Genomic DNA, 26,824 nt, shown 5'->3' on the forward strand with positions numbered 1-26,824 from the left:
CTGCCTCCCAGACATGAACATTTTTAAAGGATTCTTCTTTTTTCCAGTTTAGACAGGATCTCATTGTGCAGTTTAAATCTGACTTTGAACTTGTTCTTCTCGCCCACCTGGCCCTCTAACTCCCGCCCCACCCTCCCACATACTGGGATTTAAAGGTGTGCTGAGCTGAAATTATTACCAATAGTAGAATGTGAGTCTACAATACAGATTCATCATATTTAATTTAACAAATCCTGAGGCCCACAAGATGGCTCAGCAGTTAAGGGTGCTTGCTGCCAAGCCTGGTGACCTGAGTTTGGTCCCCCAAATCCGCACAATGGAATGAGAGGCCTGACTCCCGCAAACTGTCCTTGGACCTCCATGTGCATGCTAAGCACCACACATGGACAGGCTGTGCTTGATTCTCACCCTGTTAAATGATGCTGTGGTGCACATTCTTTGTGTGTGTTCCTGACCATTGACCAGAAAGTGGACACTGGATGGAAACATAGGGACATGCTTAGCTTTTGAGTTCCATCACCGGACTAAATCACTGAAGTATTTTCTTGGCTCTGTTGGATTAGTTTGCTTTGTTTTGGTTGCCGGGGCGAATTAAGCACCAGGCCAATGTAGAAGAGTCTATGAATTCCTTTATAGGGTCTCTGAGTTTGGGGTCATGAATGAATGGTTAAGTGGGACCAAGAAGGTCTCCCCTTTCCCAAGAGCACAGAGGACAGTGGCATGGCCATCTGCACCTTCCCATAAGTCTCAGCATTGGGCTGGTCAGGAAATAGGAAGGAGGCAAGTTATGATCAGCTTGGGACCTGGACCTTGTAAAAGCAGACACCCAACCCAGTTTTACAGGGCAGGCAGCAAGAGGCCAGGTCTGCTCCACCCAGCCTGCTTCCTCTCTGCAGGCCCATCCTGAGAACACTTTGTTTTCACTCCAGCAGTGCATTGACCCCACTATGTCATAGTAATTGTCCCCATAAAATGAGCACTAAGAGAAAACCATCCATATTTAGAGCCCCTGGGCCAGCCTGCCTTATCTAGCTGTGGTGGTACCCCAAGAGCGTCAGCCTGGGTCACTGACAAGGGACCAGTAAGAGCAGGCAGCAGATAAGAGGGGAAACCTTCAGGGAGGCCCTGCTCCCCGTGACTGAGAGGCCAAGCATCCTTCACGGCAACACCCGCAGCTCACACAGGGATAGTGTGACCTGCCCGCCTCCGCGTCCTTCCTCCCAGCCTGTACTGCATCACTCTCTCTTCTTTGGTTTGTAGAGAGAGAAGAACTCATCCAGGGTGTGCTGGCCCAGGTGGCAGAGCAGTTCTCCAGGTACCGTATCCTCTGTGTACACACTTTCCAGGCTGGTGGGAGCTGGGCCTGGCCATAGCCAGCCCTCTAACTTCTGTAGCTAGCCTAGCCCGGCACATTCTAGCAAACCTTCATCTTCTCCCCAAAACCATGCCCAGTGACTGCTTGTAGGTGATGAGTTCTGGGGGTGATGAATCCACCCCCCCAACTCCGTTCTTCCAAGACTTGGAGTCACCTGCACGACACCCCTTTACAAACGAGTGTTTCCCACTGAGATGCTGTGTGGGTGGGGGGCTTCCTTTTTATTCACCAACACCCTACTAATTCCATGTCAGAATGGTCAGTTTCTCAAAGTGATTTCTGTATGGTATCGTAGGCCACTTTTGAGCCACCAGGGAGCAGGGCAGTACCCCATACCTGTCTATGCTGGGCAGGGCAGGGCAGGGTGCATGCTTGGGTCAACCCACCTTTAGTCTGTACAGAGAACCCAGTACAGAGTAGTAAAGATACCAGAATCAAGAACACCCAGGGACAGTATTCTTCTTTAAAAGCACCTCCTGCTGTCTTGGTCCCCTCTCCAGCCCCCTTAGAGACCTCACCTCAGGCAGGGACCCACACATGTTTGCTGTCTGGGTCATGTTTTATCTTTTCTCCCCACGTTTTCCCCCCAGAGCGTTTAAGATCAACGAGTTGAAAGCAGAAGTTGCAAATCACCTGGCCGTGCTGGAGAAACGGGTGGAACGTGAGTGGAGTTGTTTTTTTCCTTCCTTTCTTTCCGCTTATGCCTTTTAACCCCCTGTCAGAATTAGCCTCTGTGTGCCGCTTTAATTTTGACTAAGACCGGACAAGGACAGCTCTAAGCACACGTTTCCAAGAAGTGCGGCTTGTACAAAGCTTTGTCTGTGCACAGAATGCAAAGGAAAAACCCAAATGGCCTCCGTCTGGCCCAGCAGAACCTCTGCCAAGGCTCCAGCTCTGTGCCTCTCTGCATGGGGGGCGGGGGGGGGGGGATCCTCTCTTCACGCCTCTGTGCAGCTTGCTTCTGCAGAGTGTGGAATCTGTGACATATATGATGTCTGGATCTCAGGTTTTAGCCACTGCTAAAGGAAAGCAGAAACCCAGCCTGTGTGTGAGAGTCGAGTCCAGTCTCCATTAGGTTTCCAAAAAGCCAGATTTGGGGAGGGAAACAGCCTCGAGTCATCTTATTTGTAGTGAAGGAGGGATCCATGGAAGGATCGATGCTTACATTCCACAGGCCTGCAGATCCCACATTCCACCCTCTCAGCTCCACAGCCAAGCTCTCCGTCACTGTCAGGCTCAGCCTGGCAATACATGGGCACCTAATTTATTACCTTGGGCTGGGTAAACAAAATCCAAACAGGAAGCCATTAAGAGACAAACATCCCCAAAGAAGAACTCGTGGCAGATTCTGCTTGGAAGATTGAGTGGATGTCTTTTTTTTTTTTTTTAATTGCTTCTCATTTTTCAAGAAAATATTTCTATCATGCAAGACCTGTCTCCCTGGAATAAGCCGAAACATGTTCCCATCGTCTCGTGTGTCCTTCTCAAAGTGCAATGGCTTTTCCCAAGTCAACTGGTCTTTCAGTCCTCAGGACGGTCTTGTCTTGCCTAGGATGATGAGGAGCCACAGAGCAGTTAGTGACCACTCCAGTTCATTCAGCAAATGAGACAACAAAACAAAACAAAACAAAACAAACCAGGTCTGGAGTCCTTGCCACCTTCCCTTAGGGAGATGTCTTCCTCCTGCACACCTGTCTGCGGGTGGGGGTGGGGCAGCTCCCTGGAGCTGCTTCTTGCCACCGTGGCTGCTCTGAGCAGAAGAGGGTTGTTGTTTTTTTCTGGAGGTCTTGGGGAGCCCACCACTCCCCTGTAGGGTGTGATGCCTCATGACACTGCCCCCACCGTCACCATCCCTTAGAACTACTGGTCTCTCTGTCACCCCTCTGGCATCTCTCTCATTTGGATCCCCACTATCCCAATGCCATTGCCGCCACTGGCACCAGGTTCAAAGCCTGTGTGGAGCTGGTCCAAAGCCTCCCTGAAGGAGTAAGAGAGTGTGTATTCCTGTGGCCGCCTCAGCAAAGTTCCACAGCAGTGCCTTCTGGAAGCTGGACGCCCTGGCCCAGAAAGTGTGAGCAGGGCTGGCTTCTCTGGGTTCTGAGGATGAGTCAGTTCTAGGCTGACTCTGGTAGTCAGTAGTTACCAGCCACCCTTCCCGCTCCCTGGCTGGGACTACTCCATGGCTGCGGTCTGCCTCTGTCTTCGTGTGGTTCCCTCCTTCCGACTATCATATCTCAGAGTACCCCGACCGTTTCTTGTAAAGACATCTCTATTTGAATCAAGGATAGTCCCATCTCAAGTTCTCTCTCTAATGTCTGCCAAGGATCTTTCATCTAAATCAAGCGGCCTTCACAGGATCCAGGGTTTAGGATGCGGACACGTGCTCTGCAAGACACACTTCAGCCTACCACAGTGAGCGTTCATTGTTCCAGTCTTTGTCATGGGAGACCAGCTTAGTCTCCTGCCAAGATGTGCGGAGTATTGGACTCTCGGAACATATCGAAGGGCTTTAGTCACGGACCATGGAAGGAGTCTGCTGCCAGGGCACCATCCACACCAACAGATACGAAAAGCCACAGTCACCATTTGGCTTATGACTGCCACACACAGCAGATGCCTCCTCATCCTCCACTCATCTAGTACCATCCTCCTCTTCTGATGCCTCTTCGGTCCCAGGTCCCTAACTGTAGGCCTCACTTCCTGGCCTCCACGAGTCTTCTTGTACCTCCAGGAGTGGCCTTGTATGCACAGGCTCTCTGCCATTCAAACCCAGCTGGCTCTGGGCTCATCCGTCCCTGGCCCTCCTAGCCGACCACGTCCTAGTCTCCAGAAGCCAGAAATGTCACCCAGAGACTTGGAGTTTCAGAGAAACTCAGATACAGCTACTTAGTGCCTCATTCTGAAGATGCAAACCGGGGAGACAGGGTGACCTCCATCCTGAACAGGACACAAGGGAATTGTCCAACCCAGATGGTCCTGACCCTGTGTAGCTGAGAAGACTGCCAGGAACACAGCCCCAGTCACTGCTCCATATAACACACAACCATACGCAAACATGTACATAAAGACGTGGACAGACACACTCATGGGCATGTGTGCACATGAAGCTTCATCTGGCTGTCATTAGCTCTTATCTGTGTCCCAGGGTAAGAGACCTCCAGCTAGTGTGGACACCTGTAAACCCCACTCTGCGCTGACCTTGTCATGAGTGGAATTTCCTGCTTGCTCTTCGACCTGAAACCAAATACACGGTTCTGCTCCGTGACTTCCAGGGCTTTTCTCCCTTTCTGTGTAAATGTTTAGCCTTTAAGGAATCTGGGATTACTGGTGGGTCAAAGGTGATTTCATAACCATGGAACGGCGGGGCCCTCACCCCCTGTCCTCACCGGAGCCATCCACTTCCTTCCTGGTGTGCTGGGGGTTAGGGGGTGGTACAGGGCGGCCCTGCTCCGTCCACCCTTTGTACCCATGCCCTGGACCCGAACCAAGACCTAAACACCAGTGTGGACCACAGCTGTAGCTGACCCCCAGGGGCAGAGTTGGATACAAGGCATGCAAACAATCCAGAATTTCCATACTGAACTGAACCAAACCTGTCACTCAGGAAGTGTGCCTGAGGCAAACCTTCAGAGCAGCCCCAGGAAAAAAGCATTGAAAAGCAGCTCTCTGCTCCCTGCCTTTGAGTGGGGAGCCTTGGTTTTGCAGCCAGGAGAGAGCGTGCCCCCCCCCCGCCCCGCCCCCAGATTCTGTGGGTTCTTAATGTGGAAGAAGGTGAAAACTGCCTTAGCCGCCACTCTGGCCCTTTTCCACGGGGCCACCATCTCTCTTAGGAAGTCATTCTTAAATCTTTTCGTTGGGAGACAACGAGGTACAGAAGCCCACAGAAACCCCTTCTGAAGTCGGAGCTGGAGAGATGGCTCAGTGGTTAAGAACACTGGCTGTAATTCCCAAGGACCTGGGTTCGATTTCCAGCACCCACCCACGTGGCAGCTCACAACTATCTTTAACTCCAGTTCCAGGGGGATCCAGCGTCCTCTTCTGGCCTGCTCAGGCACTGCACTTAGGTGGTACATAGACACCCGTGTAGGCAAAACATTCCTACACATAATGTTTTCGGAAATCCCTTCCAAAGTCCGCATGCACTTCCTGAGGTTTCAAAGCAAGTTAACTCTGCATGCCAGCATGTCAGAAGGTCCATGTTGATTGTGTCTTCAGAGCCCTGCAAGGTTAAATGGTTCAGGGGGACCTCTACTTTAGCTTGGGGTGTTTGTGCCTACCTGTCTGTATGTCAAGCTTGAGAGAGGACAAGGGGGCCCTAATGGGTGAAACTTGGGTCAGGCCGTGAGTCCAGCAGCCTCCGGCCATTGTCTGTGAAGGCCTCTCAGTATGGAGCCCCGCCCCCTGGGGATAGGCTTCCTTCTCCATGATGTGCTGATGGAGGCATTGGAATGGGGCCTGTGACAAACTGTAGAGTATCTGGTGTAGGTCATATAATCCCAACTATGTACATACCAAGACAGGAGGATGGCACATTTGAGCTAGTCTGTGTTACACAGGCCAGCTTTGTCTCAAACCCACATGGCAAGTGGAACCATGGAGCATCTCTCCTTGGATCTATTTACTTTCCACCATGTTCTGCCTTCCATGTATCACTTGAGATTCAGCTGCACCTTGCTGTGGTTGTTGATTTACCACGTGTTCCGTCCATGTTCTAGAGGAATGCCTTCAGCCTGCAAAACCAGGAGGTCTACACAAGGCCGCAGCGGCCACATTGAACTCATCGCTAGGGAATCTCAGGGGTGCCTGGCACCTGTCCTCAGAAGAATGCCCCATGGCTTTCAACAACTTCTTTGGGTTACCAGTGTTACAAAAAAGTGTGAAGAACCTTACTCCAAAGGAGGGGTAACTGAGTGTGTGAACAAACATGCCCAGCCTCTTCATGCCTCACCACCCCCACAGCTGCTACCTGGACTTGTCCCCAGGCTTCCACCACCCTGAACCCAGCCACTGACACCCGAGGCCTTCATTTTGGTCTGCACAGCCTCCTACCAGCCTTCTTTGGGAGGGGCAGAAGTTTCTCTGGCCCAGAAGCAAGCCACCGGGACCAGAACTGACTGTGTTCCTTTATGCAGAAGAGGCAGTATCCCTATGGAGCCCTATCCCAGCTTGACTACTACCTTGGAAAGTTCTAGAAAGCCCAGAAAGAGCCTGGGTCATACCAGGCTGCCCGCACACGTGCACCTAGCTGCAGCTCCTCTTCTTGGGTGGGAGGCATTGTTAGGAACCCGCCAACTCCTGGAACTGCTGTCTTTCCTTTAGAAAGGGTCATGCTGTGTTTTTAGTAGCTATTCAGAGCCCAGCTCCATGACAAAGGGAATATACTAATACTATGGGCCCTGTCATTTGGCCAAAAGCTGACATGTGGTCATAAAGTAACAAGCATCATTTCTTTTCTTCCTTAAGAAGCCAGCTTCCGGCAGCATTTCCGAGGGAACGTCTTAGCTAGTAGCTAGTTGGCAGAAACACTCTCCAGTTAGCTGGGACCCCGGAGACTGTGACTGAGTCTCCCCCTGCTCCTCCTTGATGTTGCCTGTTGGTTCCTTGACTGGTGGGGAGGTGAGGGCACCGCACATATCCGCAGCATGGGAAGGTGTGGAAGCCTCTGCCGTGACTGGGATCCTCAGCTACCAGCCTCGCTAGATCTCTGCGATTGCTTCTGATGACCCCCTCTGTGTCTCTTTGTCGCCAGTGGAAGGACTTAAAGTGGTGGAGATTGAAAAATGCAAGAGTGACATTAAAAAGATGCGAGAGGAGCTGGCAGCCAGAAACAGCAGGTGAGTCTGTGCCCGGACCCTGCAGCGGCTGGGCCTCGGGAGGGCTCTGTGCGGAAACCGTGGGATGGGGAAAAGCTAATGTGACTTGGCTGTTCTGCTTCCAACACGGTTGACACAAGCTGGAGGAAGCCTGTTGTAACAACGTTACTCGATTCATTTTCTTTAAGTGTTTTGTCTTGTTTTTTTAAGATTTATTTTTATTTTACGTGTATGGGTGTTTGCCTGCATGTGCGTGTCTGGGCACCATTTGCATGTCTGGTGCCCATGGTGACCAAAAGAAGGTGTCAGATCCTCTGGAACTAGAGTTACAGGCAGTTATGAGCTGCCATGTGGGTGCTGGGAATAGAACCCAGGTCCTCTGCAAGAGCAGTAAGTGCTCATAACTGCTAAGCTATCTTTCCAGCCCCCTATGTTTTCTTAAAAAGGGGTTTTGTGGCAGGTATGAGCTGGAAAACGTCCACACATGAGAGGGAAATAACTCTCCTCTAGAGCTGTGTGAGGACACTTGAAGGAAGTTGATGATGTCTGTTTTTTGTTATTTTGTTTTGGGTTTTTGTTGTTGTTATTTGTTTGTTTAGTTCTGATTGTCTTGGAACTCCCGAATGCTGGGATTAAAGTCATATGCTACCATACCCAGCTATTAGCTATTTTTAAAGATACCAGTAAGAAGACAAAAGTTTATAGGGAACAAGCACCCAGTTTTCATCCCCAGGTCTCCCAGTTCCCATGGCGAGCCCCCTCCGGCAGAGTAGCACAGCGAGTATTCCCATTATCATGAACTTGGATCACACAGCCCGTCAGAGGTGATATCCTCAGAGGCCAGTGACCAGTAATCCAGGCAGACATTCTCCTGGATGGTTGGTCAGCAGGACTGTCCACTAAAGCAGGAGTGCACGGCTGTAGAGCAACCTCCTGAGCAAGGACCAGCCCCGAACAAATGACCTCAGTTGTCTTAGAATCCTAACCTCTACTGGAGACCACTGCCTGACTTCAACAAAGCCAGGCTGCCTGCTGAGGGCAGGGTGTGCCTCTTGCGTGCAGGTAGGAGGTACAGGGAAAGCTGGTGGTTCCCATGAAGTCCCACCGTGGTAGCCAGCCTGGTTGTCTCAGGGAGGGCACAGCACAGGGAAGAGAGGTAGACCATGGCGTCCTATGGGGACCATGTCACATTCAGTGTCACATGGACTGGCCAGCTGGTGTAGAGCTAGGGATCTCTAGTTCCATTGGATTTGGGTGAAGGCAGGGCAAAGAATTTTGCAGCTCTGGGAAACTGAGGGAACAGTTTGCCCTCATTGTCTTTGTGAAAGTAGCTCTTCAGGGGTCAAGAGAGTCCCTTATGTGTGGTCTCTAAGAAGACCCCAGGGTCAGATGGGGACAGATAGAAAGCTGAGGCTGGACAGCCTCTGACTCAAGGCCTCACTCAGCCTGTTATCACCCTAAAAGGCATAGCTCCCAGGACCAAGTAGGGGCAAGTGGCCTCTGTGCCAGCCCCCATCAGCAGTCTGCCTGTAGTGGGTCTTTGGCTTAGCTCAGTGACACGTGTACCTCTATACCCCACAGCTGGGAGCTCACAGAGACGTAAGCCAGAGCCCTCCAGTGTCCCAGCGGGCTTGCAGAGGTGGCATTCTCTGCAGACAGTGCTGGAAGCAGTCCTTGTAAGGGAGAGACGGGTCAGTGGGATGCTTCAGTCTCCACAAGTGGGTGAAATGCTCGGGCTTCATCTCCATGTGAGCACACAGATGCGGAGCACTGGACTGTGGTCTAGTCATGCCTGGTACTGGCTCAGGCACCTGCAGCCGCTTCCTACCGAACCCAGGGCTTTAGTGTTCAGGGTGCAGAATGGAGAGAGTGGTATGCATGCTGCCCTTCTGTCTTGTTGGTGGAAGGAGTCCATTTTAAGTACAGATGCACACCCAGAAATCAAGCCCTCCCCCATGAGGCTGTGCAGCCTCCCCTGGATTGTGAAGACAGGTGCCCTTGAGGGGTGCAAGTGCCACATTCTTGCCTTTCTTAGGGAGCAGAAAGAATAGGAGACGGGGGGGGGGGGGGAAGAGGGGACAGATAGCTCTACACCCATGAGCCTGAAGAACAGACCGACATTAGTCCACTTGTGAACACACCCTGATAGGTCTGAATCCACCAGAACCTACCTGGGGGCATCAGGGGCACACACACAGCCTGCTAGTACCCTGGGCAGAATGTCTTCTCCTTAGACCTCCCCGCCTCAGGTTCCTCTGTTAACCTGAAAGGAAAGAATTCCAATGTCCAGGTCACATTCAGGGCAGAAGCCAGTCCTACTGGGGAATGTGGTTACCGTGGTCTCTGGCACAGCACCATGCAAGGAGGGAAAAAGTAGGAAGTAATGCCAGGGTGGGGTAATGCAGAAGTATGGTGACTGAGACTTGGGGTCTGTAATCTCTGCCTTTGTCTCAAACAAACGGCCTTGACCATGAACTGAGCCCCAGAGGAGGGGAGGATGGGAAGCCCAGGAAATGAGGCAAAAATAAGCTGCAAACGGAACAAAAAGAAGAGGCACTATGCCAGTTGTTCAGCCAGCTGGAGGATGCTGGTTCCTGTGGCAACCGGGCCCAGAGTTAGAAGTGACTGGCCGAGGCCGGGTCAGCAAGCACCCGGCATCCTGGCCTGTCCCTCAAGGAAGGGGCTAGATTCCAGCAGTCAGCATCATGCCTGGTGAGGGCTTCCATATGGTCCAGGCTGGGAAGAGGGGGCGGCAGCAGGAGGGGCGGGGCAGGAGGAAACACACACACACACACACACACACACACACAGACAGAGAGAGAGACAGAGACATACAGAACAGTCCTCATGTGCGAATATTTATACAAACGAGGCTGAGGGAAACAATGTACCTTACGCAGCCAAGAACTAGGCTGATCTGAAATCGGAGAGGGTGGTGTATAGACAGGGCAGTGGTGGAATGGCTTCACTGGACTATTGATTGGTTCCTTCTGTTATACATGAGTTAAATCTATGTCTGGTACAGTGACTATCACAACAACCTGATAGTTTCTGGGAGGGAGACGACCAACGGCTGCGTTTCAAAAGGGATAGATTTATGATTCTGGGCTTGGAAACATCCCAGGCTCACAGAAGACTCCAGACAACCCAGATAGAGGCAAGCGGGGGTCCCTGGTAGTGACAACATGCAGGCATGCCTTTGGTCTAGATCCATTGGGAAGTCTCCCTCCCTGGTGCTTTCCTGGGTGTGTTCAACCCGTTTTGAAGAAGAAAAAAAACAAAACAAAAAAAACTCAAAAAGACTGTTTTATGATCTTTTTCACTTGTGATGTTATGAAAAGAATAAGTAGATTAAATTGTAACCATACATTCCCACAATCCCACCCTTTTTCTTAACCCAACACCAAGTACCATTGGAAAGCTCAGGTGTCTAGCCATGTCCTTCTGGACCTCCAAACCTTCTGAAAGGACACCCCAAACTGTTCTCAGAGTGGCTTCCAGGGTGTGGGGCTTAGGGAGAAAGTGGACGAGTGAGGACTTGAGGGTTTCTTTTTGTTTTTCTCCTGTGTTTGTTGGGTTTTCTACGTTTTAAGTCGGGATCTCCATCTATAGCCCAGGCTGGCTGCAAACGCAAGAGTCAGCCTTCAGCCCCATCACCTGGGCGCTGACGTCACAGGCGTGTTCCACCACACCCAGCTGAATCCTTGAGAATAAGAATGTTCGCTGTGTGTAGGATGCAGCTCAGTTGGTAGATCGCTTGCCTGATGCACATGAAGCCCTGGCTTCCGTCTCCAGCGCCACATAAACTAGGGATGCAAAGGCACCTCTTTAATCCTAGCAGGGGGCTCAGAAGTTCAAAGTCATCCTTGGTTACATAGCAAGTTTGAGGCCAGCCTGGGCTATGTGAGATCCTGTCTTCAAAAAAAAAAGGAAAGAAAGCAAAGGAAAAAAAAAATTAGTTTACTTGTGCCATTTTAAAAGATTTTGTAGAAATCTTTTAACTAATAAACTAATAAATTATAATAAGTTTATAATTTATTTCTAAATTATAAGTTTATTAATTGTAAATTAACAATAAATACATTTATAATTAATAAACTAAACTAAAAGTGAATGCTGGCTGCATTATCACCTGGCTTTCGGGGTGTCCCCTGTTTGCAGACTGAGAGCCAAGCATCTCACAGCCTCTGTGACAGATACTCCTTTGACAAATCCAGTGGGGTGGGCCTATGCATTCCAGGGTTAGGGCTATGCAGGTCCGGGGCTGAGGCTAAGGGTCCTGGGGCTGGGGCTGGGTGTTCCCTTTGCTCTGTTGCCCTGAGCAGTACACGGGGCGCCTCCCAGCCAGAGCTCACGGCCGTAACTAAATTCTTCCTCTGCCCTCCAGGACCAACTGTCCCTGTAAATACAGTTTTTTGGATAACAAGAAGTTGACACCTCGGCGTGATGTCCCCACTTATCCCAAGGTGAGACAGGTTTCTGGTTCAGGGACAATTCTAGTTCTATGCTGCCCCCACCCCAGACCCAGGACATGGAAACCCAGGCTGGCCCCTCACTCTGCGCAGTGATAACAGCCCCTCTCTATTCCTGTCACGGGTGCAGGAAGGGTGGAAAGTTGTTAGGCAGGATATTTTTCTCTTGGACATTTGTTTAGAGAAGCCATTCCAGAGCGGGGGAGGTAATAGCCCTTCTGGCTCCCTCCGGGGCCCACAACTGATAGTAAAAGACATCTGTGTACAAACATTCCACTAAGGAACTTTAACAAGGTTCTTAAAAATCGGCATCGCTGGCTCCCCTGTCCCTGAAGAGCACAGAGTTTTTATGGAAAGCTTTGCACAAAAGTTTTCTGTGTTTTAAAAGCAGCCAAGCCCTGAGTCAAGTAGCTATGAGCTGGAGTTAAGTTCTTTCAGATGCCTACAAAGAGCGCCACCTTCTCGGCGATGGCCTCCGCTTAAACCCTGGCTCGCACTTCTGCATTAAGGTTAGGCCGACCACCCACAGGTTCTCCTGGAAGCCCTCACAGGTCCCTGGTGCCCACTAGCCAGTGATTTGCTCCACGTCGGTCCAAGCCTTGCACTGAGTATCATCCAGGAGATGAACCTCTTTCCACATGGGAAAATATGTCCAACATCTTTTGCGATCCTGTCCAGGGATTACACAACCCAGACCTGGAAAAACTGAGCTAGTCTTCACAACAGTTCCTTCTTAAAAAATGAAGAAGGCTAACCCAAATGGCAGTCTAGAATATCGGCCTTGATTCTGACAGTTCACCCTAAACCTCAATGCCCAGTGGACCCAACCTCGGCTTGAGGCCTTCATGAGCCAGTGTGTGGCTTAACTTTCCAGGGTGGTTCTGCACAAGACAAACCCAGCAGAGCTTCCCAGCAGGGATTTGAACATACACCCAGTGGTTTATTTCCCTTCTCTTCGCTTTATATAGCTTTGACTGTTGAGGTCTGATTGACAGATGCGGAGCTCTTCTTAGACTCTGAACACTGTGAGCTTTGACACATGTAGTCATGAAATTACCGTCATGATAAACAGAGGGAACATTTCTATCACTCAAATGTTCCTAGGAGTCCCCGGTACTGGGAGTCCCTAGTAACCCAGGCCACTACAGATGGGAGTCCTTGGACAGTTTCCAGAGAAAGGCAGCCCTGAGTCTGTATGCTGTCTGTGAGGAGGACTGGAGAATGGAGAAAGTGTTCACGCGGACCTCTGCCACAGCTGCTCTCACTCACAGAAGCCCCACTGTCTGGCTAACATACCACTCCCATCCTTTCTAGTACCTGCTCTCCCCAGAGACCATCGAAGCCCTACGGAAGCCCACCTTCGATGTCTGGCTTTGGGAACCCAACGAGGTAGGTGAGGGACCTCCGGGTTCTCCAGTCACTGGGGACAGCTGCTCAGGACTGTAAATCCTGAATGGGGACCGTGTCCAGGCTATTCTTCCTGTGTATTTTTTTTCCTGTCTCTTTTTTTAAGTTAAACAACCCCTGAATTAAAACCCCAGAATTTAAATCAAAATGACACTCGATGTGCTCAAAGGGACACAAGAGACAGAGCCCAAGGCAAAGGGGCTTTACCTGAGCTAAAAAAAAAAAAAAAAAAAAGCAACCCTTGGCTTTCTGATGACACCAAGTGCCCCTGTGACAACCATCTGAACCCGGGCCCCAGGCTGGGTGCACCTATATCTGTAGGAGACATGGGAAGATGGAGCTGTGCAGAGGCCGAGCCGCTGCTTGGAAGAGTTATTTCCTGCAGAGAGGGGCCTCCTAAGGAGTATCCTGCTGAGAAGAGTGGCCAGTAGAGGCCCCCAAGCAGCTGGACACAAGACAGTGGCTATGTAAGATTTGCAGAGATAGGAGTCTCTTTTGGCAGGAAGATATTTCTTCAAAATTTCTCATTCGCTGAGAATTATCAACATGGAGAAAGAATAAGTCTCCTCCTCATGGAGAACTCACCAAAACCTGAGGACTCTTCCCAGCTTTTCCAAAGCACAGACTTGTGGAAATAGACAAAAAGAAAAAAAAGTTCCCTGTTCCCTTTAACAAGGTCAGATGTAGCAAATGGGATTTTGTGCCTTTAGACGAGAGGGTCCCCACATTTCCCAAATAAACCTCTTCCAGCATGTCCCTTCCCAGCCTAAGAAGTCCTTTGACTGAGGAATTTTGGCCAGAAAAGCAGAGACCAGGCTGGGAGATACTCAGTAGCTAAAGGAGCTTGCTGCACACAGTAAGGACTGGGGTTCGGATCTACAGCATCCATGTAAATGTCTGGTAAATGTCTGGTGGGTATGGCAACTACCTGTGATCTCAGCACAAGGGAGGCAGAGATGCCCGGAGCAGGCTAGTTAGATAGACTAGTCAGTCTAATTAGTGAGCTCTGTGTTCAAGAGAGATAGATCCTGCCTCAGTATAAGGTGGATAGCAATCAAGAAAGATACCCCATCACTGGGTGTTGGCGCACGCCTTTAGTCCCAGCACTTGGGAGACAGAGGCAGGCAAATCTCTGAGTTCAAGACCAGTCTGGTCTACAGAGTGAGTTCTAGGTCAGCCAGGGTTGTTACACAGAGAAACCCTGTCTCAACACCGCCCCCCCAAAAAAAAATAAAGGAAGAAATCAACCTCGGGCTTCCACACTCATGCACGCCCATGCCCGTGCACACGCACACACCCTCACACACGCCCCCACACATGCAACCTCCCAGCACATACACACTCAAACAACAACAACAAAACAGGAAAGCAGGCCCCAGCCCAGCTCACCCGGGAGAGCAGCCCATCAACAAACCACCAGAGGTACAGCTACCAAGGGCTCTGCACTCCGGCTCTGAGGGGCGGGGCTGGCACGCAGAAATCAAACGTTCAGGCAAGTGCCTTAGATGTGCAGCCCTCCCAGGTCCATGTGGGGTCACAGTCCCCAGAGCACAGATACCAGAAACAGAGACAAAGCTTTGAAGAGACGTGTCCGGGTGATTACCTCCTGGGCCTGGGCAGAGCGAGACCCTGACAAAGAAAGGGACAAGAGGTGGCTCAGAAGGTGGATCCTCCCACCAGGGGGTGGCCAGCCCTGCTTCTGGGACGGTCCCAATGCCCAGTCACTGACTTTAGCCAGCCAAAGTCTCTAGTGAGAGCAGCCGCATAGAAACCAATTCTTGAGTTATTTTCTACCGCTGCTACCCGCTCCGTGGAGTCTCCGAGCACAACGCTACCTGTGGTGGGAGGTGAAGGTTGTCCCCAAGGCTGAAGAATTCATGCATCCATAATAGAAGCACTGCCCATCACAGACCATGGTCACAGCCGCTCTCTGACTGGCAAGTGGGCAAGGTGAGTGGCTCTTACAGCTGGACCCAGCCATGTGACATCTTCCACTACCCAGAGCTTTGGCCAGAGAGACTAGCAGGATGCTTTGGGAGGTTCCTCGCTGCCTTCAGGTGGTAAGCCAGAAACATCCAAAATCAAGAGCCTTGGCCTCTGGAAAATTCAAGTGTGGACGGCAAAGATGCGTAACTGAACACACACGGAGGACCTGGGCAGCCACCCAGGCCTGAGATGGCAAGGAGCATCAGGGCCCTGTGGGCGGCTCACCTCCTTTTCCAATGGGGGCAGTGGCACATCAACCCACGGCTCTTACCCAGTGCTCTTCTCAAACCTAATCCAGGATGTGATCTCACGTTGTTCCGGTGCCTCTGGTGCCTTGGGGATTCATCCTGAGGCTGCAGACAGTAAGGTGGCTGCTCTGCCACACTGAAGGACCACCCGCTGTCACCTTGGAAGTCCTCCCCTCTTGATCAGTGCTCATCACCGTCTTCAGGTGCCACCGCTCACTCGCACACGTACTCAGCTGGGGTTGAGGACCGTCAAGGGAACAGACCTTCACTACTGCTCCGAAGCCACCATGTCCATCACAGAAGTGGCAGCAGATGGTTGTGTCTGGCGGCTCTCTCCATCTCTCAACTGTGATTTTACAAGCAAATATTTCATCTCTCCGGGCTTGCTCAGAACACTGTCTGGGCCTCTGGAGCAAAAACAGTGGTTTGGGGCTATAGCCCAAGGGGCCTGAGGGCTGGCATTCAGGAGGTGGGATGGCTGGTAGCTCTGGAGGGGTAGCGACTGCCAGCACCCGCGGAGCCAGACATCTGCAAGCCAGGGCCAAAACACCTGTCACTCTGCAGGAAGCGCCCTCTAGGGCCGTCATCTTCAAAGCCATTGGCTTCTCAAGGAAGATGAGTGCATGGCCAGCATGCTCTCAGGATGCTCTGTGACAGCCTGAGTCCCCCTAGGTCTGGGTTAGAGACTGTTTTCTGTTTCCCAAATGAACTCTTTGTGATAACTGTAGAATTCTCTGCTCCCAACAGAATTAACATATTGTAGTCACAAAACTTCACCTTAACTACAGCATTCCCAGCCCATACATATTATATAACAAAAAGACAGAACTTGGTGGCCTGCACACACTTCCTTTGACAGTCGGCCATGTCTAACACCAGAGTCTGGGCGGCTTCAACCACAGCAGTGCATTATTGTCTCATTGTCCTGGAGCCAGCAGGTCAAGGTCAAGGTGTCTTGGGGTGGTCATTCCTTCACTGTCCCCTTAGCATCTTCTCTCAGTCATCTCTGTGTGTCTGTGTCCTGATCTGTCCCTACAGTAGTGTCATGGTCAAATTGAATTGTGCCCCTCCTGATGACCACATTTATCTTAGTTGCCTCTGTAAAAGCCCCATCCCCAATATGGTCATGTTGGTGGGGGTGTTACAGTGGAGCCTCTACATTCTATGTTGATGGGACACAATTCAGTCCCTCACATGGATTTGCCACTTGGTGCCCGGATGCAAGGGAAACAGGCCAGGCTACAGCACTGACCACCATTGCCCTGTGCAGGTACCAGGACACTGGTGCCCAGGACCAGGCAGACACTGATGCGTGGTCTAGGGGAAGTGCTCTCTGCTGGGGTCATGCCGTGTGTCCACAGGGCTGTCCCATTCCTCTCTATATTGCAGATCTCCTGTCTCCGTGAGACCTGCTTCTCCCAGAGGCAGAGCCTCTCTAGCCAGGCTTAGTTACAGATTCCTTATCTATTCCTCGTGGGCTTAGTTAGTGTCAAAACTCTGGGAGATGTTTGCAGAGACCTGAAAAAAGGTGACAGCAGAATTAAACACCACATCTGTCTCACCCTACACCAAGTGTCCACAGATGACCAAATCCCTGGAAATCAGATTTGTCTGGACAAGAGGTCCACCCTCCAGATCAAGACATTAGAAAGCATCTCCAGTCCCAACAAGAGGAGGGGACTCCAGCTCATCAAAGCCCTTCCCATCTCTAGCCTTGAGCAAGCAAGAGGTGGCCCTCAGTGACAGCCCTTCCCACATGCATGGTGGATGAACTTCCTCTGAACTCTTAACACTCTACTCTGGTTATGATCATTTTGGTATCACCCCTTGAAGTCCTGTCTCCCTACACAGGGTTGTTATCAAGACTGGAATGCTCATGAGCTTTTCTGACCTTGTTATGTCACTCTCAGGGGGCATACAGGCTGTCACAGACCCCTACCCTGTCTGAGTGATCCTACAATTGACCCGTCCCACCCTTCCCCGGTCACCCTGGTGGTACTGTTCAGGACAATGCATGGGAAAGAGGGTCACTGGGCCTGCCTGCTCCCCTTGACCCCTGAACTCTGACCCCTGACCCTGTTCTCATAGATGCTGAGCTGCTTAGAGCATATGTACCATGACCTCGGCCTGGTCAGGGACTTCAACATCAACCCCATCACGCTCCGCAGGTGGCTGGTAAGTGACGGAACCCACATCTGGACCTGTCACCTCTTCCCCCTCACACTAGAATGGCCTACCCTGCATTTCCTAGTGGCAGTGGGCTTCTGCAGAGTGGGTATCTGTACCAGGGGAGGTCTGTGAGGTCCTTTGTCCCATCTGTCCTCCCATGCCCTCAGAGCGGTGAGGAACTGGTATAACCATCAGGGAGAGACCCACAAGGCAGCACACTAAAGCAGGGGTGTGTCTGGGGGTGTGGGTAAGGAGAGATGATACGAGTGTGTGTGGTTATGTCTATGAGTGTATAAATGTATGTGTGTGCATCTCTGGGAGTGTGCATGTGAGAATGTGTGTGGTTGTGAGAGTGTGTGTCTCTGTGGCCATGTGGATGTGAGAGCGTGTCTCTGGAAGTTTGTGAGAACGTGTGCATCAGGGTTGTGCATGGTGTGGGTGGCTGTATGTATATGGGGGTAGGCCTGGGTGCTTAGTAGCAGATCTTTTTCTAAGAGATAGAACGTTATTGTGAATCAAGAACTGAAAGCCTGTTAATTGTCCCATAGGCCTGGGAACCTAGAGCCCCTCCTGGAATGATCCCTGCCCCACTCCCAACTTTCTATCCCAGTGTGGCTCAGCAGACACCTGGGGGATACTTTAGTCCCTGCCCCCAGGTTGTACAGTGATGGGACATTGCAGGTCTTCTGGGCCACATTGTTCTGTGATGGTGAACTTGGGAACACCCAAGGGCCTTGGGCTTGAACATGCAAAGCTCTGGAAGCCTTATGGGAGCAGGGGGCGTGAGCTAACCCTCTCCTCCCCCACAGCTCTGCGTGCATGACAACTACAGGAACAACCCCTTCCACAACTTCCGGCACTGCTTCTGTGTGACGCAGATGATGTACAGCATGGTCTGGCTCTGTGGCCTCCAGGTGGGTCCTGCCAGCCTCCACCCTCCATCCCTAACCCTGTGGAGTGGCTGCGCCCTCCACTCCCCCAGCCCAGGGGGCCTACAAGCTCTGCAGGGACTGTGTCCTCCCCTGTCACTGCAGCCCAGTCTGTCCCCACCCCTCCTGCCCTCCCATGAGGAGGACAGACACCTGACTCTCACCTAATCCAGGAGAAGTTTTCCCAGATGGACATCTTGGTCCTGATGACCGCAGCCATCTGCCATGACCTGGACCACCCAGGGTACAACAACACGTACGTTTGGGGTTTCTTTCTCGTTTCTTCTTTGAAAAGTGCCCCTTCTCTCAGGGGAAACTCAGCTAACCCTTCAATGGCTCTCAGATGGAGCTGCCCACCTAGACCCCTAACCCTGCAGGATGCAGTTCTCAGCTTTGGACTTTATCCAGAGCCCTGGGCCTCCCCGGGAGGGTACCTCCAAGGTTACCAAACCATACAGGCAGCCACAAACCCTTTTTGTCAGCCCCAGGATCTAAAGGAGCATGGCAGTACCAGCCTGCCCCCTCCCCGAGGCGGGGGACAGTGGGACTCCACACCATTCTCTGCCAGGGTACTCCCTCTCCAGGCTACTTCCAAAGGCACAGGCAGAGGGTCAGGGCTAGAATGAGTGAGGGCAGGGCTGGGGGACTGCAGGTCTGGGGAAACTAAGCACCTCCTGTCTCCATTAGGTAGAATGCTACCCATGATACCGACAGAGTCCTCTGTCAGGGTGCGGGCTTGCATTCAGTGATACATGGGGTTTTCTTTTCTAACGTACCTTTGTGGCTATGCAGGGACATCAGATGTCCTTGGGGCCATGCCATCATTTGTCAGTACAGAATGGGTCCCAGGTCTAGCTGTGTCTACTCCTCAGAAGGACAGAATAGATGCCAAGTGTGGCCATGAGTACTCCTCAGAGGCATGCCCCATAACTCACTTATTACCTTTCTTTACATTTATTGGTCACCACAGTTGCCAACAACAGACTGGCAAAGAGTTAATTTTAGCATTAACCTCAAAATTCAACCCTTAGAATGGCACAGTAGGGCTCTTCCTGTAACCCCAGCTCTTAGAGGCTGAGTGAGGCAAAAAGATCCCAGGTTCCAGGCCACCCTGGGCTACAGAAAGAGATCCTGTTATATATGCGTATTTATACATACATGGGGAGGCGGATGAGAAAACAAACCTGTTTCCTCTTTCCTGAAATCTTGTCTTTGCATATACTGAAAATAGGACAGTTTCTGGAACCTCGATGCCTTCAAGGCATCACCCCAGAGAGAGAGCTGAGGTCACGGGTTAGACTTGAAGGCCGGGGATATCTAGTTATAGGAGCATGAGAGTCCGGGGTTCAAGTGAAGTGAGTTTCTGGTGTGAGCAGATGGCATCTGGTCATTAGCCCTTAGCCACTTCCAGCTTCTGCAGGAACCATGTACACCATGGCGTACAGATGCCAGTGGCGGGGTGCCTGAACTTCCTGCTCTCTCCACACATCCTAGGTACCAGATCAACGCCCGCACGGAACTGGCTGTGCGCTACAACGACATCTCGCCGCTGGAGAACCACCACTGCGCCATTGCCTTCCAGATCCTGGCCAGGCCCGAGTGCAACATCTTCTCCAGCGTGCCACCTGAGGGCTTCAGGCAGATCAGGCAGGTGTGTGCGGCCAGAGCTTTGCAGGGCCGGAGCAGAGCCCCACGCTTCGGAGGCTCTTGGTTACAGCAGTACCCACCAGGGACCCTGGAACCAGCCCACTTTACCTGCTTCCTCCAAGGCCCAAAGTGGTCCCCAAGGAGATGGGCCTTTGCCGCAGACACCTGATGTGTAACTACCTTAGTCTAGTTTCAGCTGCTATCATAAAATACCACAGACTGGGTAGTTTTAAAAGGGAAGAGGTTTATCTTCATTCATAGTTCTGGAGGCTGGGGAGTCTATAAGAGTTTGGCGTCCACATCTGCTCTGTTTCTGATGAAGGATGCGGGCAGACGGTCAAAGGGCAAGAGTGGGAATTCACTCCCTGTGGATTTAACCCAGTGCTGGGTGGGTGGGGGAGAATATGAATTGCTTCATGAGGGTAGAACCCAAGCATTCCTTAAAGATCCCACTTCTTCTTAGCACAGTCACTCTAGGGACCAGATTTCAACCTGAGTTTAGGAGGGCATCAGCCATGTTCAAGCCATAGCATAGCTACAGTTTACAAACCCATTAGATCCTCATTGATAAACTTGATAGTGGGAATGTTACCAAGTCTGTTCTGACTTAGATAATCTATATGAGACGATGGGAAAATTGCCCTGGAAACTCCACTATTGATAGCTGTCAGCGAGCTCTGCACAGGGCTAATTGCAGACCTAGATGCCTAAATCTAGGAGAGGAGACTTTGAGCCTTGGCTAAAATCTGCTTGGTTTTCTAAGTCAGTGTGACAACCCATCTGTTACCCTGTCAGCCTGTGATCTGCAGCTGTGGACATGGCACAGGGACAGACAGAGCACACATAGGGTCATGATCATATAGGAGCTCAGAGCACAGTGTGAGGAGCACCCGCTGAGGTCCTGGTATGTGGTGACACCATGTCCTCTTCCCATTCAGGGGATGATCACATTGATCTTGGCCACTGACATGGCAAGGCACGCTGAAATTATGGATTCTTTCAAAGAAAAGATGGAGAATTTTGACTACAGCAATGAGGAGCACCTGACCCTGGTAGGTTGTGTCTGTGGGGTCTTTAGAAAGCTGAGCCATAGCTGTTGGGAAAACCAGGAACCTGGGTGTCTCCCCTGCCCATGGAGTGCTGGGGTGACTGGATTTCAGTGTCACAACACCTCCTGGGCCAGCAGTAGACAAGGCTGCCTCCTGAAGAGTCCATGGGTCAAGGACAACCTTCTCCCTTAAGGAGGTGGTCTAAGTGTGCATGGTGTCTGTCCCTTCTGAAAAGCAAAATGCAAACCCAGCATGCTGGGTCATCCCTGTAATCCCAACACTAGAGAGGCTGAGGCAGAAAGACTGCAGCGACTTCAGAGCCACCTGGGCTACATACAATGAATTCCGAGCCAGCCTGGACTGTAGTGTAAGACCCTGTCTCAAAAATTAATTAATTTCAAAGTGAGCAAGATACATTAGCAAAATAATTAACAGTTAGCATCCCAGCATTCAGAGATTAATTGTTCTGTGCCTTACTTTCAAGACATGCACCGTAGTCTCTTTTAAAGTTGTTTGTCTCTTTAAAACATATCATGGGGCTAGAAAAATGGCTTGGCAGTTAAGAGGTCTTGCAGCTGTTGCAGAGGACCTGGGTTCAGTTCCCAGCTTCCATATGGTGGTTTACAACCACCTGTAATCCAGATCCAGGGGATCCGATGCCCTCTTCTGGCCTCTGCAGTCACTGCACACACATAGTACATACACATACATGGGGGGGGGACGATGCTCATTCACATAAAATAAAAATAAGTAAGTCTTTAAAACCAATAACATCACTTTGCCTCCTCCAGAGGAGCTAACAGACAGTAAATGAAGATGCCGTTCTTAGGTTGGGCTGAATTTGTGGCTTCCCATCCCATAACGCTGAGCCTTCTGGGGCCATTACTGCAAAAGACTGACTCCTAGTGAGCAGACAGAGGTACAGAGACAGAAGGGCCCTTGTGGCTAACACCCGAACAGTGGGAGGATGTGTCTTCCCCAAGTCAGGGCCTCCAAGAGCACCCCCATTCTAAGGAAAGAAGTTGTCTCCTTGTCCTTAGGGGATACCTCTCAAGATCCCAGTGAGTGCCTGAAGCCGTGGGGGGCGGGGGGCCGCAAACCTTGTGTATGTATACTGTGCTTTTTCCTCTTCACACACACATCTCTGCAACGAAGTTTAACTTAGAAATTAGGCCCTTAAGAGCCCAACACCAAAATAAGGCAGAATAACAAGAGGACCTCACCGTAGATAATGGGCAGACAATGTGTCCAAAATGGACCAGAGTCAGAAAGAAGACTCCCATCCTGGGTAGGACAAAGATGGCGGGAGATCTTTCTGTGTTGCTCAGAGCAGCATGGAGGTTAAAACCGATGGGCTATTTATTTCTGGAACTTTCTGCTTAATGTTTTTTTGGGGGGGAGGGTAACTAAAAGCATAAAATGCAAAAGCAGGGACAAAAAGGGGCTCCTGTACAGCCACATGGCATCCGTGGCAAGATCTGCTAAGGTCTGGGGAAAGACCAAAAGCATGAAGCCAAGGACGATCAGAAGTGGCTGAGGGAAGCAAGTAGGCTGTCCCCCGCACGCCTTATTTCCCTCTGTGAAGAAAGCTAGCTTCCGGACTGCGTGACAGGCTGGAGTTCAAAGGGTCTGCCCGGGGTGAAGGTGGGTAGATAGGACGATAAGCCAGACCACAGGCAGATTTGCCTACCTTGGTCTCTGCCCACTGATCAGGAGGTGTGGGAGGAACCGTCACCCAGGGCTCCACTTCTCCCTGGGACAGGATCAGGCTGACTGCACTTGCATCACGGCAGGGCCCCCAAAGGCTGGGGGAGGGACTGAGAGAGGACTGGGAGAAAAAGTCCATAGTCCAAGTCCAAGTCTCTGTGTGTGGTGGGGGGATGGGGAGGGTGGGGTGGAGGTGGGGCTCCTGGGCCAAGGAAGTAGAAGTACCCAGAATGCAGCCCGAAGACATATCAACATGCCTGACCCAGCCACTACCGAGGCCACAGTGTCTAGTCTGGGGCAGTTCTCCCATGAGGCCATCCAGACCGAGCTCGTAACTGCCTCTGGGCTGGAGCCAGTTCCAATACAGAGCAGCAAAGAAGGATCGTTGCCCAGGAACTAGAAATGGGGTTGCGCAGCAAATATCCACAGGTCCTTCAAGGCCCAGCCAGAGTGGAAGGGTCGGTCCACCCTGCTATGCAGACATAAGGCCTGTGCATAGCCAGGCCATGTTCCCTCTCCTACATGGAAAAGTCAACAAAGCAGGCAGGTCATGGCTTAAGGTTGTGTGCCTCAGATGGACGTTTCTGCTTGCTCACCCTCAGACCCTGGACAGTAGCCCCCACTTTTATCCAGAAAGGTCACAGTATTGAATGATGTTTGTGCCTGGCCCAAGGCCAGAGCACCAGGTACCAGCTCCCACAGCAGGCAGAGGTGATGGTCTAGCTAGCTCAGGAGAAACACTTGGGCAGAATCCTTTGACTGTCCTGCCCCAGCCCTGCTGGACTCCGGGGGAGTGGCTAGCCTCCTGCCTGGGAGGAAGTACACAGTCCTGGGAGACCACACCCAAGAGGATGCAGTGGGCAAGTGACAGTACTTCAAGGACATCTGCTCTGAGGTGGCATGGAGGCTGGAGGGAGTGTGACCCTGCAGTCACACGCTCACACTCCATTCATCACGGGATGGCTATCTGCAGCACATGAAGCCCCAGGCATAGAGACGGACTAGTACAGGAAAGCTCTGGAAACAATTTTGTGCAATCTTCCAATTCCATAATCAGGGTTCTGCCTGAGGGACATGCCCCTAGGCAAGCAGTGCTGGGCTGACCTCCCCCATCCCCACTGTTCTGGAACATGGGGTTGCAAGGCCTTTGACACCATTTCACCACCACTCAGGGGTCCCCCTTGGGCTCTCTTTCCAGTACCCTTCTTAACCATTGCCTCTTAATGATGTCCTTTCTATATCTTCGTCTTATATTTCTCACAGTCGTAAAATGATTTTACGTGTCAAGGTGATGGACTTCATGTACGATAGGCAAATACTGTACCGTAGCTCAGCCGTGTTCCCGGCCCTGTTTTCACTTGGGAGTTTGAGACCAGAGTCTCGTTGAGTTGTCCAGGCGGGCCATGAACTCAGTGTCGCCTAGGCAGACCTTGAATTTGCATCTTCTTATCTTGGCCCTCTGACGACATTGTTTTGAGAACCAGGCATGGTGACACATAACCTGTAACCCAGGCAGCTGGGAGGCAGGAAGAATAGGAGTTCAAGGCCAGCCTTGAGTTCTAAAGGCCAGCCTGAGCTGCAGAGTGAGACAGTTTCAGCATCGGGAAGCCTGAGCACGCACTCAATTTTTAACTTGATGGTTTACAGTTGGTGTTCTAAAAGCTTGTGATCTGATGCTCTGTGGGTGCGATGGGTCCCCATCATTCCTCAGGGAAACTGAGAAATCCAGACTGCAAGGGTCCCAGTGCAGAGTGCTGTAGCAGAGTACCCTTCCAGGTGGAAAAACTCCATGGTCATTGATGGCCAGCATCCCTCCCCAACCCCATCCCCTCCTTTTTTCCACCTATGGTGGCGAATCCAGTCGATCCACAGTAGTGGTGGGTGTGTGGGGTCTGCCATCAATGGTCCTCAATGCGGCGTCTCTTTCAGCTGAAGATGATTCTCATAAAATGCTGTGATATCTCCAACGAAGTCCGTCCCATGGAGGTGGCAGAACCATGGGTAGATTGTTTACTGGAAGAATATTTCATGCAGGTAAGAGACACCGAATTGTGAGCGCTCCTTCCAGCTCTGTGGGCGGGGCAGCATCGGAAAGAGCCGACCAGGGTGATTGACATATCCATCCCACACCCCAGCAGCCTCCACATCACTGTCTGTAGACATACAGCAGAAAAAACATAGGCTGTATTATAGATGTGAGACCATGGCCACCAGGGAAAAAAGGGGGGCAAGGGGTGATTAAACTGCCACCCATTGCCACTCACAGAGCCACTTTTAGAAGCAGACTCAAGAAATGTGGCTATGAGTCAAGAAGCAAGACTTGAGGGGAGGGAGGACCCCTGTGGAGGGGTGAATGCAAACAAGATGGTCTTCATAGGGTAGCTACAGGGAGATACAGGCATGAAATGATGCAGACAAGGAGCTGTCGAGAGCAGCCTTGTAAACCGCCTGTCTCTAGACTTGGTCCCTATGGCCCCGACCCGCTCACCTCGCCTTGGCTTGTACGCAGCCCATTCACCGCGGGCTCTCTGTGTCCTCGCCATGGTACTGCTTTTGTGTGACCGTGAGGATCACAGCTGGGCGGCATGTCCTGCTCTTCCTCTCAGAACAGGGCTGCCCTGTGTGCCCGAGTCCGTGGGCCTTTGTGCCTTGAATGTCACCGTCCCTGTGTTCCCTGCAGAGCGACCGTGAGAAATCAGAAGGCCTTCCAGTGGCCCCGTTCATGGACAGAGACAAAGTGACCAAAGCAACGGCCCAAATTGGGTTCATCAAGTTTGTCCTGATCCCAATGTTTGAGACAGTGACCAAGGTGAGTGGTCCTTCCGGTGGTACAGCAGCCGTCAACACACGGGTGCACACGTGCGTGTGTGCACACTTCGGGAGTATGCACTGTGTATGCATGTGCACACACGTGAACCCTCTACAGCTTCATCCTCTGCTGTCACGGTGACGGTTGCCTAGCAGCCATTCCTCCTGCTGTGTCCAGTGCCACCCCCTCCGGTGCTCTTCAAAGAGCTCCACGTGTGACTACCGTCAGGCCCTCGGTGCCCACTTTGCCCGCACCTGTCTCTGCCAGCCTTAAGACCCGGCCAGCTGTACCAGCTGTTGCCTCTCTTGTCCTTCCAGGCCTCACCTTAAAGGAGCACCTGGAATTGGTGCCCTGGGGCTGGGGAACCCTTTCAACCGAGTCCTAGTCTTCTCCCACCTCTGTGCCTCCATCTCCCCAGTCCCAGAGCTGCCTACACATCCTGCCTAAGGCCACCAATTCCAACCCCCAAGGTCCCAAACACACACTTATCTCTCGCCAACCCATTTGTCTCACCCCACCTCCTGCCCATCATTCTCCGGGTGTCTCAGAGACACCCACATCCTTTTCATTCCCATGTCCACCACCAGGAATTTTGTCAGGTCCGTCCCCTACATAAGATCCTCTGAGGCCATACCTACCCCTTGTCTTACTGGAAGGAATGGGGACAGGAGAAGTTAGTAGGCTTTCTGGGGTCCTCTGAGAAATTTTGGAGGGGGAAATCTGTGCCAGAGACGGATGGGAGATGGGTGGGTCTGTTGGGTCTATGCCAGGGTCTCCAGGACTTGGAACTGGCCAGGAGATTCACACCCCACCACCTTGGGTTTCTCTGAAGGCCTTGATTTGGGGCCACTGGGAAGTGAGATCCCAGGGGCTCCCAGGTACCCCAAGGGCCTGACAGCTGTCCTCCAGTGTTCTCTGCAGCTTAACAATGGCGGGCTGACCTTGGACCCTCTGCTCCCCAGCTCTTCCCCATTGTTGAGGAGACCATGCTACGGCCACTCTGGGAGTCTCGAGAACACTATGAGGAGCTGAAGCAGATGGACGACGCCATGAAGGAGGTAAAGGCAGTGCAGAGGACACAGGCAGGCGAGTCGGGGACTTGCGGCCAGGCTGTACAAAGGGCAGGCACCAGAGCCAAGCTCAGTGAGACAAGGGGTCTAGATGCTATGCTCTCGAAAAGCAGAGTCTCTTCCCAGGGAACGCAATGCTTTCC

At 51.7% G+C, this 26,824-nt stretch overlaps 1 protein-coding gene across 1 annotated transcript in view; it reads left to right on the plus strand.

Annotated features, from left to right (window-relative positions):
• The window catches only part of Pde9a (phosphodiesterase 9A), a 90,552-nt gene that overhangs the window by 60,108 nt on the left and 3,620 nt on the right, over nt 1-26,824 (plus strand). The window contains exons 5-17 of the mRNA XM_059244070.1: nt 1,261-1,315; nt 1,966-2,036; nt 7,125-7,209; nt 11,576-11,654; nt 12,975-13,049; nt 17,390-17,476; nt 18,280-18,384; nt 18,573-18,655; nt 19,894-20,050; nt 20,985-21,098; nt 24,732-24,836; nt 25,483-25,611; nt 26,574-26,669. Of these exons, the coding sequence (XP_059100053.1) occupies nt 1,261-1,315; nt 1,966-2,036; nt 7,125-7,209; nt 11,576-11,654; nt 12,975-13,049; nt 17,390-17,476; nt 18,280-18,384; nt 18,573-18,655; nt 19,894-20,050; nt 20,985-21,098; nt 24,732-24,836; nt 25,483-25,611; nt 26,574-26,669 (1,241 nt within the window). The remainder of the gene's footprint in view (nt 1-1,260; nt 1,316-1,965; nt 2,037-7,124; nt 7,210-11,575; nt 11,655-12,974; nt 13,050-17,389; nt 17,477-18,279; nt 18,385-18,572; nt 18,656-19,893; nt 20,051-20,984; nt 21,099-24,731; nt 24,837-25,482; nt 25,612-26,573; nt 26,670-26,824) is intronic.

The sequence above is a fragment of the Peromyscus eremicus genome, chromosome 16_21 (assembly GCF_949786415.1).
Source record: "Peromyscus eremicus chromosome 16_21, PerEre_H2_v1, whole genome shotgun sequence".
In the NCBI taxonomy this organism is placed as follows: Eukaryota; Metazoa; Chordata; class Mammalia; order Rodentia; family Cricetidae; genus Peromyscus; species Peromyscus eremicus.